This window comes from Balaenoptera acutorostrata, chromosome X (genome assembly GCF_949987535.1).
Source record: "Balaenoptera acutorostrata chromosome X, mBalAcu1.1, whole genome shotgun sequence".
NCBI lineage: Eukaryota > Metazoa > Chordata > Mammalia > Artiodactyla > Balaenopteridae > Balaenoptera > Balaenoptera acutorostrata.
This window is the reverse complement of record NC_080085.1, coordinates 82,320,728-82,337,021: the sequence shown is the minus strand read 5'-3', so window position 1 is coordinate 82,337,021 and position 16,294 is coordinate 82,320,728. Positions and strand designations below refer to the sequence as shown.

The 16,294-nt window shown below is 38.4% G+C and overlaps 1 protein-coding gene across 1 annotated transcript in view; it reads right to left on the bottom strand.

The window, feature by feature from the left end:
• Positions 1 to 859: 859 nt before the first annotated feature.
• The window catches only part of FAM133A (family with sequence similarity 133 member A), a 58,056-nt gene continuing 42,621 nt past the window's right edge, over positions 860 to 16,294 (bottom strand). Inside the window, exon 4 of the mRNA XM_007184575.2 lies at positions 860 to 1,712. Within this exon, the coding sequence (XP_007184637.1) occupies positions 860 to 1,609 (750 nt within the window). The 5' untranslated portion in view covers positions 1,610 to 1,712. The remainder of the gene's footprint in view (positions 1,713 to 16,294) is intronic.

The window sequence follows — 16,294 nt, the reverse complement described above, 5'->3', positions numbered from 1 at the left end:
AGTATATAGCATGCAAAATATGTCAGAATCTTTATTAATCAAAAAATACCAGGGTCTATTTAAAATTATTCCCCTCCAAAGGGTATCAAAGTTAATTCAAATCATGTAACACTCTAACACTAAATATTATTCAGTACTGTCAAAATGGAGGTAAATTTCATAAAACTGGGGCCTTACATATACTGTAAATTGCTGTCTTTCTTGTTCACGTGAAACAGCATACATTACTAAGTAAGAAAAGAATGGCTGCTGCACTGGCAAAAATAGGATGTATAAGGATCAAAGGCACACTATTCAGCTCGCCAAAGTGAGAGCAAATTCTTTTTCCCCCACAAACCCTTTCCCCATGTAAACAAAAGTTCATTAAGGAGAAAAGAAAAATAAAATAAACTTTTAATCTTCAAAAGTAAGTATTTTGAGACAATGTTAAGTCCATGCTTCAAAAATATCAGCTATTGTTGCCTGGATATTTCTGATTATATTTTAAAGATGTAACCAAATTGGATACTTTTAACATTAGATCCACTGTTTGGTCAAAATTATTTATCATCTGAAACATTTTACTTTAATTCCAAACATTTTAACCACTAGTATGACAACACGGTTTTAGCTCTCAGAAGAATTAGCCAGTGGAGGGAAAAACACACAAAAACCCCCAAAATCCTACATTTAAGCTGAAGGCAACAATTATGGCCCTTTCTGGCACAGCAGCATTTGACTGGCAACTCAAAGTCCAGGAATAATTCTACTAACACAGGGAAACTCATGCATTTTTGTAAATATGCCCTAACATTCACAGTTGAAGTTTCCTTTACACCTTTCTTTTTTCAATAGGGGAATCTTGCTTTTTTTCTTGATATTATCCGGACTTGTGGTTTGAACCTGACTTCTTTTTCTTCTTCTTACTATGTTTTTTGTGCTGTTTCTTCTTCTTCTTCTTTGCTTTTTCCGTTGCTTTTTCTCGCTCTTCACGTCTTCTCTTCTTTTTTGCTTGCACCTCCTCTTCATAATCTGATTCTGATGAGGACTCCGATGATAAAGGTTTATCCTCAGGACAAGTCTTCTTTCTTTTTTTGCTGAGACTTCTAATATACTTTTCTTTCTCTGTTTCATCCTTTGACTTCTTTTTCTTTTTTACAGATTCTTTGCTCTCTGATTCAGATTCACATGTAGAGCTTTCTGATGATTTGTATGAACGGTTCTTCTTTTTCTTTCTCTTTTTTCCTTGTTTCTTTTCCTCATCCTCAGAATCTGAAGAACTGCTTGAAGAATCAGAGCTTGATGTAGAAGAAGATGAAGACTGACAAGATTTCTTCTTTTTCTTTTTCTTTCTTTCTCTTTTTTTGGATGAGCTCTCATTTCCACTTAATAATTTCTCTCTGCTTTTTTCTAGTTCCTTCTTCCAATTCTCATTCATTTTTTCTTCAAATTCAGCTAATGCCTTGGAGCCTTTCTTTTTATTTTCTAATTGTTTCTTCACTTCTTCCCAGGTGGGCCTTGGTCGATTCAGATAATCTTGTATTGTTGGGCCTGCAGATTGAGATGGGCCCCTCCATCTGGCCATTGCTATAGGATTCATATAGGCCACCCGATTGTCCCGCTTCCCCATGGTGCCTGATGGTTCCCAGAGCCGACTCTCAGTTGCTAAAGAGAATAAAGATAGACATCCTCCTTAAATTCTTCATCTGCTAGTATACCAAGTGGGCTCCATTCTGTGAGAGAAGCAGATGGAATGATTACAAAACACCTTTAATATAAGACAAAGTAAGCACATAAGTTTAATTGGTCACTGTCTATCACATAGTACAGTAGAAAGATTTCCAAAATCTTAGACCTTGAGAAAAAGAATATACACACAAGATTTTTGCATGTTTTAGACGTTGTGGTATGAATATAATATAAAGTGTTTTTTATATCTCATGTAAGGTTCTGTTATCTAAATTTTTTAAATAACTATTTCCTTTTATATTGTATGATAATTACCTTTTTCTTTCTTTCTTTCTGCCTTATATGGTATAAAGAGAGAGAGGAATTTCTATAGCTAAATTCTATACCAGGCAGACCTTCTCCATTTTAGTAGAGTGCAGCACAATCCACTCCACTCTTTGACAGAAACCTAGGAGTCATACCTGAAAAATCCTTCTCCCTCAATTCTCACATCCAGTTCATACTAAATCCTGCTGTTTAAACCCCCACAACAATAGGTCTCATGTCCATTCACTTCTCTCCAAATATACTGTCATCGACATAGTCCAGGTACTGTCATTTTTCATTTGGACTATTAATCTCTAGTATCTATTGTTTATTATCTGCCAGGGACTGCTTAGTGTTGTGCAGTGGGTTATCTCATTCAGTCTCCAGACTAACCCTACGAAGTTGATCCTATTATTATCCCTGTTATACAGATGAAGAAACTGAGGCTTAGAGAATTTGAGTAAAGAGTACTTGCATAAAGTAACATAAAAAATGGCAAATTGCAAAACCAGGATTTAAATCAAGGCAGCCTGACGCCAAACCCTGCACACCTAACACAACATTATATTGCCTCCTTATATCAACCTCTTATTTGTTTATTTATTTATTTATGGCTGTGTTGGGTCTTTGTTGCTGTGTGCGGGCTTTCTCTAGTTGCGGCGAGCGAGGGCTACTCTTCGTTGCAGTGTGCGGGCTTCTCATTGCGGTGGCTTCTCTTCTTGCACAGCACAGGCTCTATGTGTGTGGGCTTCAGTAGTTGTTGCTCACGGGCTCTAGAGCGCAGGCTCAGTAGTTGTGGTGCATGGGCTTAGTTGCTCTGCGGCATGTGGGATCTTCCCGGACCAGGGATCAAACCTGTGTCCCCTGCATTGGCAGGCGGATTCTTAACCACTGAGCCACCAGGGAAGTCCCTCAAACTCTTAATTGACAGCCCTATATTTACTCTTACTCTCTTCCATTCCAATCCCACACTGAAATCAGAAGGATCTTAAAATACTCCAATGGCTTTACATTTTAATGAGAATTAGATCCACACTCCTATAAAGATCCTGTATGATCTGTCCTGCTTGTTGCTCTTACATTTCATTGAGTGTTATTCACTCCTTTTCTCAATTCTATCTTTTCCAATCTTCTCTTGGTTTCTGGAACATGTTAAGCTCCAAGCTTAGCCACCATGGCCAGTTCTACCTCATCTTCATGCCTCAGTTTAGAGGTCAATTCCTCAGAAAGGAAATTATTAGGTGGAACTATATAAAATCACCAATTATACAGAAAAAAAGTCAAATACCAGCAAATTCACATGGCTCAACCTTATATTATGTTGCCTCCGTATCTATCCCTTATAGTCATTATTCTGTATCACAGTTCCTTGTTTCTTTTATTCGTAGCACTTAGAAAATTGAGGATTATTTTTTTTATTTGACTATTTGGATGTGTGTGTTTGTGTGTGTGCATGCATGTGTGTGTGTGTGTATGCATGTGTGTATTCATTGCTAAATATAAGGCTAAGAAGGGTTAAAGGTCATGTTTGATCTGTCTTATCACCATGGTGTTCCCAGTACCTAACATGGCATCTGGCCCACACTAAGTACTCAGTAAGTATTTGCTCAATAATAAACAAACGAATGAATGGATTGATGCAGGGGTAACTCTGTGAAAAAGGGGCATTCACAGAAGCCTCCTGGAGTTGGTGATGTCAGTACAGGATTTTGAAGGATAAATAGGAGTTCACCCAGGAAATGAGGAAATGACAGACATTCCAGGCAGAAGAAACAATATGTGAAAAAACAGAGAAATCTGAAAGAGCACCATGTATTTAGTGTTGATGGAGCCTAAAGTGAAAGAGGGTAGTGGCAGGAGGTAAGGCTGCATAGGAATTAAATAGCCTGATCATAGAGGCTTTCTTAGGTCATTTTAACATCTTGGATTTTGTCCTATACTTGTTAGGAAGCTAGCAAAGTCTGAAGAGAAAGATGATCAGACATATCACAGATTTTTCTGTCAGTCTCCATCTTGACTTTGACCCTTTAAGTCACCCTAACATACCTACCCATCATAAGCTCAATGCCACAGATTTTACAGTGACTCTTGGTAATAGTTTCTTGGGTTTGATTTGTTGTGTTATCTTATTCTCCTTCCTCTTCAGTTCTGCCCAGTTCCTCTTAGGTATTTGTGTCATTTTCATTCTTACTGCTACCCTAAAGGTCTGTCAAATATCATTGTTTCCCAGACTCGATCATCAAAAGCCCTTAATGACTTTATTTCATATTCAACTTGCTGGTTTTTTCTGCTACTGTACACTTAGAATAGCATAATCCATTCTAATTACAGTTCCTTGAGACCTAGTCCTGACATCATCTAGAAAAACAGGCAAAGACCAATTCACAAAGGATTTGGATGCAATGCTGAGGTTGGGATTTATTCTATGGGACTTACAGTGAATCTAATGGGGAGGTGTGGACTATTTTAAGCCAGAGAGTGATATAGTCACATTTGAGTGCTTAAGAGACAATTTCTTACCAGCTGAAGACAATGAGATTCATTCAAGTATTCATAGATATAAAATGAGTCTGAACTAAAAATAGTGGTATAATGAATGAAAAGAGGGGGAAATACATGAGACATGTTTAGGAGATGCTACTGAAATTAACGATCAGTGAGATACAAAGGGTGAGGAAGAGAAAGGAATCTAGGGTAAAGTTCTGGTTTGTGAGACTAGATACAAGGCAATGCCAATGACTGGGTAATATAGGAAACGGCATAGACTTTGAGAAAAGGTCTGGGTTCAGTATTGGATACATAAAGTTTGACACATGTGAGTGAATCCACATGTAGGAAATTGGATGTATCGGTGTTAGCACTCTGGAATGTGACCTGAGTTAGAGATATAGGATTGGCAGTCACTGATTGATGGCTAAAGTCATGAGAAAAAATTAAATTACCTTGGGGAAGATTTCAAATGAAAAAAGGTTTGAGCACTGGATCCAATTTAACAACAACACACAAGGGGCTGGCAGAGAAAGTAAAGCTTCAGAAAATTAGCCAGAGTGGTAAGAGCTAGACCAGTATCAGAAAATTAAGTAAGAGTCACAGAAACACAGTGGAGAGAGTAAAGTTTCAAGGTGAGGGCAATAATCCTCAAAGGTCTATGTTCATGAATTTCATTTGAGCAATTTTTAAACATTAAAATTTGAGGAAAAAACCTAAATGTCCATCAATAACAAACAGGTTATATCAACTATAGTATACATATACAATGGAATAATACATCCACAACATACTGTTGAGTGAAAAGTTCACCAGATGTAAACACTGGTTATCTCTGCATGTGGAGAGGCATTATTTCCTTTTGTAAGTTTTCCTATACTATTTATATTTTTTACAATGAGCAGGTATTATCTTTAACTTTAAAAAAATCCAGAAAAAAAGGTGTTATGGACAACAATATTAAATGCAGCAGATAGGTCAAGTAAGATAAAATCTGAAAATGTCTATTATATTTGGCTATGAAGAAATCATTAGTAACCTTTGCTAATGCAATTTCAATTAATTAGGGCAGAAGCCAGATGACAGTGGGTTAAAGACTAAATGGGAGGTGAGAAAGTAGGGACATAGGGTACATAGACTCATCTGAGAAGGAAAGTAAAGTGATAAGAGGGTAACTATAATGAGGGATGAAGAATTAAAGAAAATGATTTTTTACTGTTGTTTGTTTTTATCAAGGAAGAAACCTGAACATGTTCAGAGGGTGACAAGGTTAAACAGAAAGACTTTTAAGAAGACAGGAAAGAGGGAGGAGCTTCAAGATGGCAGAAGAGTAAGACACGGAGATCACCTTCCTCCCCACAAATACATCAGAAATATATCTACATGTGGAACAACTCCTACAGAACACCAACTGAACGCTGGCAGAAGACCTCAGACCTCCCAAAAGGCAAGAAACTCCCCATGTACCTGGGTAGGGCAAAAGCAAAAAGAAAAAACGGAGACAAAAGAATAGGGATGGGACCTGCACAGGTGGGAGGAAGCTGTGTAGGAGGAAAGGTTTCCACACACTAGGAAGCCCCTTCACTTGTGGAGACGGGGGTGGGTGGGGGGAGAAGCTTTGGAGCCATGGAAGAGACCACAGCAACAGAGGTGCAGAGGGCAAAGCAGAGAGATTCCTGCACAGAGGATCAGTGCCGACCAGCACTCACCAGCCTGAGAGGCTTGTCTGCTCACCCGCCAGGGCGGGTGGGGGCTGGGAGCTGAGGCTCGGGCTTCGGAGGTCAGATCCCAGGAGAAGACTGGGGTTGGCGGCGTGAACACAGCCTGAAGGGGTTAGCACACCACAGCTAGCTGGGAGGGAGTCCAGGAAAAAGTCTGGAGCTGCCGAAGAGGCAAGAGACTTTTTCTTGCCTCTTGGTTTCCTGGTGCGCGAGGAGGGGGGATTAAGAGCACCGCTTAAAGGAGCTCCAGAGATGGGCGCGAGGCGTGGCTATCAGCGCGGACACCAGAGACGGGCATGAGACGCTAAGGCTGCTGCTGAGCCACCAAGAAGCCTGTGTGCAAGCACAGGTCACTCTCTACACCTCCCCTCCTGGGAGCCTGTGCAGCCCGCCACTACCATGGTCCCGTGATCCAGGGACAACTTCCCCGGGAGAATGCACGTTGCGCCTCAGGCTGTTGCAACGTCATGCTGGCCTCTGCCACTGAAGGCTCGCCCCGCATCCATACCCCTCCCACCCCCGGCCTGAGTGAGCCAGAGCCCCCAAATCAGCTGCTCCTTTAACCCCGTCCTGACTGAGTGAAGAACAGACGCCCTCAGGCGACCTACACGCAGAGGCGGGGCCAAATCCAAAGGTGAACCCTGGGAGCTGGGCGAACAAAGAAAAGAAAGGGAAATCTCTCCCACCAGCATCAGGAGCAGCGGATTAAATGTCCACAATCAACTTGATGTACCCTGCATCTGTGAAATACTTGAATAGACAACATATCATCCCAAAATGAGGAGGTGGATTTTGGGAGCAATGATATAAATATTTTTTTCCCCTTTTTCTCTATTTGTGAGTGTGTATGTGTATGCTGCTGTGTGTGATTTTGTCTGTATAGCTTTGCTTTTACCATTTGTCCTAGGGTTCTGTCTGTCCTTTTTTTTTTTTATTACTTAAAAAAAGTTTTTTCTTAATAATTACGTTTTATCTTTTATTTTAATAACTTTTTTATTTTATTTTATTTTATCTTCTTCTTTCTTTCTTTCTTTTTTTTCTCCCTTTTATTCTGACCCATGTGGAGGACAGGCTCTTGGGGCTCCAGCCAGGCATCAGGGCTGTGCCACTGAGGTGGGAGAGCCAAATTCAGGACACTGGTCCACAGGAGACCTCCCAGCTCCACGTAATATCAAAAGGCGAAAATCTCCCAGAGATCTCCATCTCAATGGCAAGACCCAGCTCCACTCAACGACCAGCAAGATACAGCGCTGGACACCCTATGCCAAACAACTACCAAGATAGGAACACAACCCCATACATTAGCAGAGAGGCTGCCTGAAATCATAATAAGGCCACAGACACCCCAAAACACACCACCAGACGTGGACCTGCCCACCAGAAAGACAAGACCCAGCCTCATCCACCAGACACAGGCACTAGTCCGCTCCACCAGGAAGCCTACACAACCCACTGAACCAACCTTAGCCACTGGGGACAGATACCAAAAACAACGGGAACTACGAACATGCAGCCTGCAAAAAGGAGACCCCAAACACAGTAAGTTAAGCAAAATGAGAAGACAGAGAAACACACAGCAGGTGAAGTAGAAAGGCAAAAACCCACCAGACCTAACAAATGAAGAGGAAATAGGCAGTCTACCTGAAAAAGAATTCAGAATAATGATAGTAAAGATGATCCAAAATCTTGGAAGTAGAATGGAGAGAATACAAGAAACGTTTAACAAGGACCTAGAAGAACAAAAGAGCAAACAAACAGTGATGAAGAACACAATAAATTAAATTAAAAATTCTCTAGAAGGGATCAATAGCAGAATAACTGAGGCAGAAGAAGGGATAAGTGACCTGGAAGATAAAATAGTGGAAATAATTACTGCAGAGCAGAATAAAGAAAAAGAAATGAAAAGAATTGAGGACAGTCTCAGAGACCTCCGGGACAACATTAAATGCACCAACATTCGAATTATAGGGGTCCCAGAAGAAGAAGAGAAAAAGAAAGGGACTGAGAAAATATTTGAAGAGATTATAGTTGAAAACTTCCCTAATATGGGAAAGGAAATAGTTAATCAAGTCCAGGAAGTGTAGAGAGTCCCATACAGGACAAATCCAAGGAGAGACACGCCAAGACACATATTAATCAAACTATCAAAAATTAAATACAAAGAACAAATATTAAAAGGAGCAAGGGAAAAACAACAAATAACACATAAGGGAATCCCCATAAGGTTAAGAGCTGATCTTTCAGCAGAAACTCTGCAAGCCAGAAGGGAGTGACCGGACATACTTAAAGTGATGAAGTAGAAAAACGTACAACCAAGATTACTCTACCCAGCAAGGATCTCATTCAGATTTGACGGAGAAATTAAAACCTTTACAGACAAGCAAAAGCTAAGAGAATTCAGCACCACCAAACCAGCTTTACAACAAATGCTAAAGGAACTTTTCTAGGCAGGAAACACAAGAGAAGGAAAAGACCTACAATAATAAACCCAAAACAATTAAGAAAATGGTAATAGGGCTTCCCTGGTGGCGCAGTGGTTGAGAATCTGCCTGCTAATGCAGGGGACACGGGTTCGAGCCCTGGTCTGGGAAGATCCCACATGCCGCGGAGCGGCTGGGCCCGTGAGCCACAATTGCTGAGCCTGCGCGTCTGGAGCCTGTGCCCCGCGACGGGAGGGGCCGCGATAGAGAAAGGCCCGCGCACCGCGATGAAGAGCGGTCCCCGCACCGCGATGAAGAGTGGCCCCCGCTTGCTGCAACTGGAGAAAGCCCTCGCACGAACCGAAGACCCAACACAGCCAAAAATAAATAAATAAATAAATAAATAATAATAAGAAAATCCTTTAAAAAAAAAAAAAAAAAAAAAGAAAATGGTAATAGGAACATACATATCGATAATTACCTTAAATGTAAATGGATTAAATGCTCCAACCAAAAGACATAGATTGGCTGAATGGATACAAAAACAAGACCCGTATATATGCTGTCTACAACAGACCCACTTCAGACCTAGGGACACATACAGACTGAAAGTGAGGGGATGGAAAAAAACATATTCCATGCAAATGGAAATCAAAAGAAAGCTGGAGTAGCAATTCTCATATCAGACAAAATAGACTTTAAAACAAAGACTATTACAAGAGACAAAGAAGGACACTACATAAAGGTCAAGGGATCAATCCAAGAAGAAGATATAACAATTGTAAATATTTATGCACCCAACATAGGAGCACTTCAATACATAAGGCAAATGCTAACAGCCATAAAAGGGGAAATCGACAGTAACACAATCATAGTAGGGGACTTTAACACCCTACTTTCACCAATGGACAACTCATCCAAAATGAAAATAAATAAGGAACACAATCTTTAAATGATACATTAAACAAGATGGACTTAATTGATATTTATAGGACATTCCATCCAAAAACAACAGAATACACATTCTTCTCAAGTGCTCATGGACCATTCTCCAGGATAGATCATATCTTGGGTCACAAATCAAGCCTTGGTAAATTTAAGAAAGTTGAAATTGTATCAAGTATCTTTTCTGACCACAATGCTATGAGACTAGATATCAATTACATGAAAAAATCTGTAAGAAATACAAACACATGGAGGCTAAACAACACACTACTTAATAACCAAGAGATCACTGAAGAAATCAAAGAGGAAATCAAAAAATACCTAGAAACAAATGACAATGAAAACACAATGACCCAAAACCTATGGGATGCAGCAAAAGCAGTTCTAAGAGGGAAGTTTATAGCAATAAAATCCTACCTTAAGAACCAAGAAACATCTCAAATAAACAACCTAACCTTACACCTAAAGCAATTAGAGAAAGAAGAACAAAAAATCCCAAAGTTAGCAGAAGGAAAGAAATCATAAAGATCAGATCAGAAGTAAATGAAAAAGAAATGAGGGAAACAATAGCAAAAATCAATAAAACTAAAAGCTGGTTCTTTGAGAAGATAAACAAAATTGATAAAAAATTAGCCAGACTCATCAAGAACAAAAGGGAGAAGACTCAAATCAATAGAACTAAAAATGAAAAAGGAAAAGTAACAACTGACACTGCAGAAATACAAAGGATCATGAGAAATTACTATAAGCAACTCTATGCCAATAAAATGGACAACCTGGAAGAAATGGACAAATTCTTAGAAATGCACGACCTTCCGAGACTGAACCAGGAAGAAATAGAAAATATGAACAGACCAATCACAAGCACTGAAATTGAAACTGTGATTAAAAATCTTCCAACAAACAAAAGCTCAGGACCAGAGGGCTTCACAGGCGAATTCTATCAAACATAGAGAAGAGCTAACACCTATCCTTCTCAAACTCTTCCAAAATATAGCAGAGGGAGGAACACTCCCAAACTCATTCTACAAGGCCACCATCACTCTGATACCAAAACCAGACAAAGATGTCACAAAGAAAGAAAACTACAGGCCAATATCACTGATGAACATAGATGCAAAAATCCTCAACAAAATACTAGCAAACAGTATCCAACAGCACATTAAAAGGTTCATACACTATGAGTAAGTGGGGTTTATCCCAGGAATGCAAGGATTCTTCAATATACGCAAATCAATCAATGTGATACACCACATTAACAAATTGAAGGAGAAAAACCATATGATCATCTCAATAGATGCAGAGAAAGCTTTCGACAAAACTCAACACCCATTTATGATAAAAACCCTCCAGAAAGTAGGCATAGAGGGAACTTTCCTCAACATAAAAGGTCATATATGACGAGCCCACAGCCAACATCGTCCTCAATGGTGAAAAACTGAAACCATTTCCACTAAGATCAGGAAGAAGACAAGGTTGCCCACTCTCACCACTATTATTCAAAATAGTTTTGGCAGTTTTAGCCACAGCAATCAGAGAAGAAGAAGAAATAAAAGGAATCCAAATTGGAAAAGAAGAAGTAAAGCTGTTACTGTTTGCAGATGACATGATTCTACACATAGACAATCCTAAAGATGCTACCAGAAAACTACTAGAGCTAATCAATGAATTTGGTAAAGTAGCAGGCTACAAAATTAATGCACAGAAATCTCTTGCATTCCTATACACTAATGATGAAAAATCTGAAAGTGAAATTAAGAAAACACTCCCATTTACCATTGCAACAAAAAGAATAAAATATCTAGGAATAAACCTTTCTTAGGAGCCAAACGCCCTGTATGCAGAAAATTATAAGACACTGATGAAAGAAATTAAAGATGATACAAATAGATGGAGAGATATACCATGTTCTTGGATTGGGAGAATCACCATTTTGAAAATGACTCTACTACCCAAAGCAATCTACAGATTCAATGCAATCCCTATCAAACTACCACTGGCATTTTTCACAGAACTAGAACAAAAAATTTCACAATTTGTATGGAAACACAAAAGACCCCAAATAGCCAAAGCAATCTTGAGAAAGAAAAACAGAGCTGGAGGAATCAGGCTCCCTGACTTCAGACTACACTGCAAAGCTACAGTAATCAACACAGTATGGTACTGACACAAAAACAGAAATATAGATCAATGGAACAGGATAGAAAGCCCAGAGATAAACCCACACACCTATGGTCACCTTGTCTTTTTTTATTTTTTTTTAAACATCTTTATTGAAGTATAATTGCTTTACAATGTTGTGTTAGTTTCTGCTTTATAACAAAGTGAATCAGTTATACATATACATATGTTCCCATATCTCTTCCCTCTTGCATCTCCCTCCCTCCCACCCTCCCTATCCCACCCCTCTAGGTGGTCACAAAGCACCGAGCTGATCTCCCTGTGCTATGCGGCTGCTTCCCACTAGCTATATATTTTACATTTGGTAGTGTATATATTTCCATGACACTCTCTCACCCTGTCACATCTCACCCCTCCCCCTCCCCATATCCTCAAGTCCATTCTCTAGTAGGTCTGTGTCTTTATTCCCGTCTTGCCACTAGGTTCTTCATTACCTTTTTTTTCCCCTTAGATTCCATATATATGTGTTAGCATACTGTATTTGTTTTTCTCTTTCTGATTTACTTCACTCTGTAAGACAGACTCTAACTCCATCCACCTCATTACAAATACCTCCATTTCATTTCTTTTTATGGCTGAGTAATATTCCATTGTATATATGTGCCGGTCACCTTATCTTTGATGAAGGAGGCAAGAATATACAGTGGAGAAAGGACAGCCTCTTCAATAAGTGGAGCTGGGAAAACTGGACAGGTACATGTAAAAGAATGAAATTAGAACACTCCCTGACACCATACACAAAAATAAACTCAAAATGGATTAAAGACCTAAATGTAAGGCCAGACACTATCAAACTCTTAGAGGAAAACATAGGCAGAACACTCTATGACATAAATCACAGCAAGATCCTTTTTGACCCAGCTCCTAGAGAAATGGAAATAAAAACAAAAATAAACAAATGGGACCTAATGAAACCTAAAAGCTTTTGCACAGCAAAGGAAACCATAAATAAGACCAAAAGACAACCCTCAGAATGGGAGAAAATATTTGCAAATGAAGCAACTGACAAAGGATTAATCTCCAAAACATACAAGCAACTCATGCAGCTCAATATCAAAACAACAAGCAACCCAATGCAAAAATGGGCAGAAGACCTAAATAGACATTTCTCCAAAGAAGATATACAGATTGCCAACAAACACATGAAAGAATGCTCAACATCATTAACCATTAGAGAAATGCAAGTGAAAACTACAATAAGATATCATCACACCAGTCAGAATGGCCATCATCAAAAAATCTAGAAACAATAAATGCTGGAGAGGGTGTGCAGAAAAGGGAACCCTCTTGCACTGTTGGTGGGAATGTAAATTGATACAGCCACTATGGAGAACAGTATGGATGTTCCTTAAAAAACTAAAAATAGAACTACCATATGACTCAGCAATCCCACTACTGGGCATATACCCTGAGAAAACCATAATTCAAAAAGAGTCATGTACCACAATGTTCATTGCAGCTCTATTTACAATAGCCAGGACATGGAAGCAACGAAGTGTCCATCAACAGATGAATGGATAAAGAAGATGGGGCACATATATACAATGGAATATTACTCAGCCATAAAAAGAAACGAAATTGAGTTATTTGTAGTGAGGTGGATGGACCTAGAGTCTGTCATACAGAGTGAAGTAAGTCAGAAAGAGAAAAATAAATACCATATGCTAACACATATATATGCAATCTAAATAAAAATAAATGGTTATGAAGAACCTAGGGGCAGGACGGGAATAAAGACGCAGACCTACTAGAGAATGGACTTGAGGATATGGGGAGGGGGAAGGGTAAGCTGGGACAAAGTGAGAGAGTGGCATGGACATATATACACTACCAAACGTAAAATAGATAGCTAGTGGGAAGCAGCCGCATAGCACAGGGAGATCAGCTCGGTGCTTTGTGACCACCTAGAGGGGTGGGATAGGGAGGGTGGGAGGGAGGGAGATGCAAGAGGGAAGAGATATGTGGACATATGTATATGCATAACTGATTCACTTTGTTATAAAGCAGAAACTAACACACTATTGTAAAGCAATTATACTCCAATAAAGATGTTAAAGAAAAAAAAAAGAAAAAGAAGACAGGAAAGAGAGGGAATAATTCTTTGTGGCAAAACCATAGAAGAAACAGAGAGGAATCAGAGTCATAAGTAGAAGATCTCTCTTGAAAGAGCAGAGGCAAAGAATAAAGGGTATGGGTGTAGGGTTTTGTGTGTGTGTTGTGGGCGGGGTGGTGAAAGGGAGAAAGTTGAAATAGTTCTCACATAATAGCCTTCATTTTCACTCAGTGGTCAGAGCCAAGGTCATCTGCTAAGATTAAGGCAGGTTGAGGTAGCACAGGAGTTTTAGACAAATGATTAAAATTTGGAATAACTGCAGAGGGGAATGCGAGAGAATGCTGACACCAGACAAGCGTGTGGGAGGCCTTCAGAACTGCAGAATCTGTGTGCTCTTTTTGCAGAAGATAAAGCACACTGAGAAAAAAGAAAAAGTAACACCAACAAAGTCTCTTGCTCAAATACTCTTTGTTTTAAAAGTGCTGTGGCTTACCTTCTGTTTCTATTTTAGAAGAGAAACTTTATTCTTTTTATCTCTATTTATTTTTATGAAGTATGCTAATTTTGTATAAAGATTAGATACAAATTGTAACAACCCTGCTGGTAATCTGAGTGTTATAACAGTTATTTTGTCATTCATTCTTACAGCTCCCTTTTGATCATCTATTATGCACCAGACACTATGTTATATGCCATGGAGATTATTGTCTAGTAAAGGTAAAAGTCATTACACAAATATCAAACAAATGAGTATATAATTATAATAGTGATTAAAATGATGAAGGAAAAGCACAGGATGCTATGAAAAGTATAATGAGTAATCTAATTTAGAATGGAAGGTCAGCTCTGAGATACTAACATATAATTAACATGTAATCTGAGACCTGATGGATAAATCAGAGCTAGCCAGATGAAGTGATTAAACAGGAAAGGAGTAATCAAAGAGCCAAAGTTGATTGCATGTTCCAAGTACAAGGAATACCAGATGGTAAGGCCCTGAGGTGAAAAGAAAAAGCCAAATACAATGCAAATATTCACATTATTACACTGTTGTAAACCGGTCATCATATCAGCTTCTCATTCTTAAAAGTGATTGTATCTATACCATTTTTCATTGAACATGCTCAGGTAAAAGTCAATATGAATTTAAATTAATTAAAAGCATATTTTAACGTTTCACAGTCTAATTTCAATTGTAACTATCACCAAGGCTAGTTATTTTTAAGGACCTACTCTATTTTACAAATCATTTCATTCAATTTTTAGTGATATGTCTAACTGTAGGCATCATACTGTCTCATAGACATATGCACTTCAGCTGAAAATTCTTTCCAAATAACTGGCAATAGCTCTGCGACTTAATCTGACAACTCTTCTGCAAAGGCCTGGACATTTGGATGAGACCCCTATTAAAAAAAAAAAAAACCTTAATGTTCTTTGTTCCCACTAGCTAATGTAAGTTTAAGTACCATGCTACTGAAATAAATGCCTCTTATAAAGCTACTTAAAGGCTTTAAGATAGTAATGAGTCTGCTAAATTATAATATAATAATAATCTGTACATATATACTACTAATACCTTTAATTATCACACTATGTTCTGCCATTTCACATTGATTGATAATATAGAGGGCAGCCACAGAATCAGCTAATTCACAGGCTGAATAAGAGACAAAGATGGTTTATGAAGACATTTAATGATACTTGACAATTTCCTGAAAATATCTAGCTCTAGCAAGTGTATATAAAATGATATCATTTCTTCTAAATAAAACTCAAGCAATAACACATTCTATTCTAGTTGTTAACATGACTGTTTTGAGGGAGAAATTATCCCTCTTATTTTGATCAACATGATAGAAAGCTGTGCCATGTTAAAAGCATTCACCTCTGGTGAATTCCCTCTGGCATAGTTGTGTCATGGAGCATTTCTCATTCTAGGGAAAAGGTGTAGAATTTGAAATACTGCCTCTTCTTCCATCTACAGAATTGTCAGATGACAAGGGATCAGTCTCTAGCATCTTAAGGATGATACCAGAAAGTTTATAGCAGCAATAAAATATTGCAGATGCAAGAGATAAAACAGAAAAGAATAGTTATGAGAGGGTAGAAGCTCTAAGTATAAATTTTAGCTAAGTGTTTATTTTAAAGAAATGAGTACTTCACCCTCTTATTTCTCTTAATGTAGTAATACATTTTGGATTTTATATTCAGAAAAACAAATCATTGTTATTGTTTAGCTTTTATGATGACGAAGTGAAATTTTTTTAAAAACAAACTTTCTGTTTTAGGATATCTTTAGATTTACAGAAAAGTTGCAAGTATAGTAGAGTATTTTCTGCATTCAGTTTTCTTATTGATAATGTCTTAAATTAACACATACATTTGCCACAACTAATGAGCCAATACTGACACATTCATATTAACTAAAGTCCATTCTTTATTCAGATTTCCTTAGTTTTTAACGTAATGTCCTTTTTCTATTCCAGGAATCCATCCAGGATACCACATTA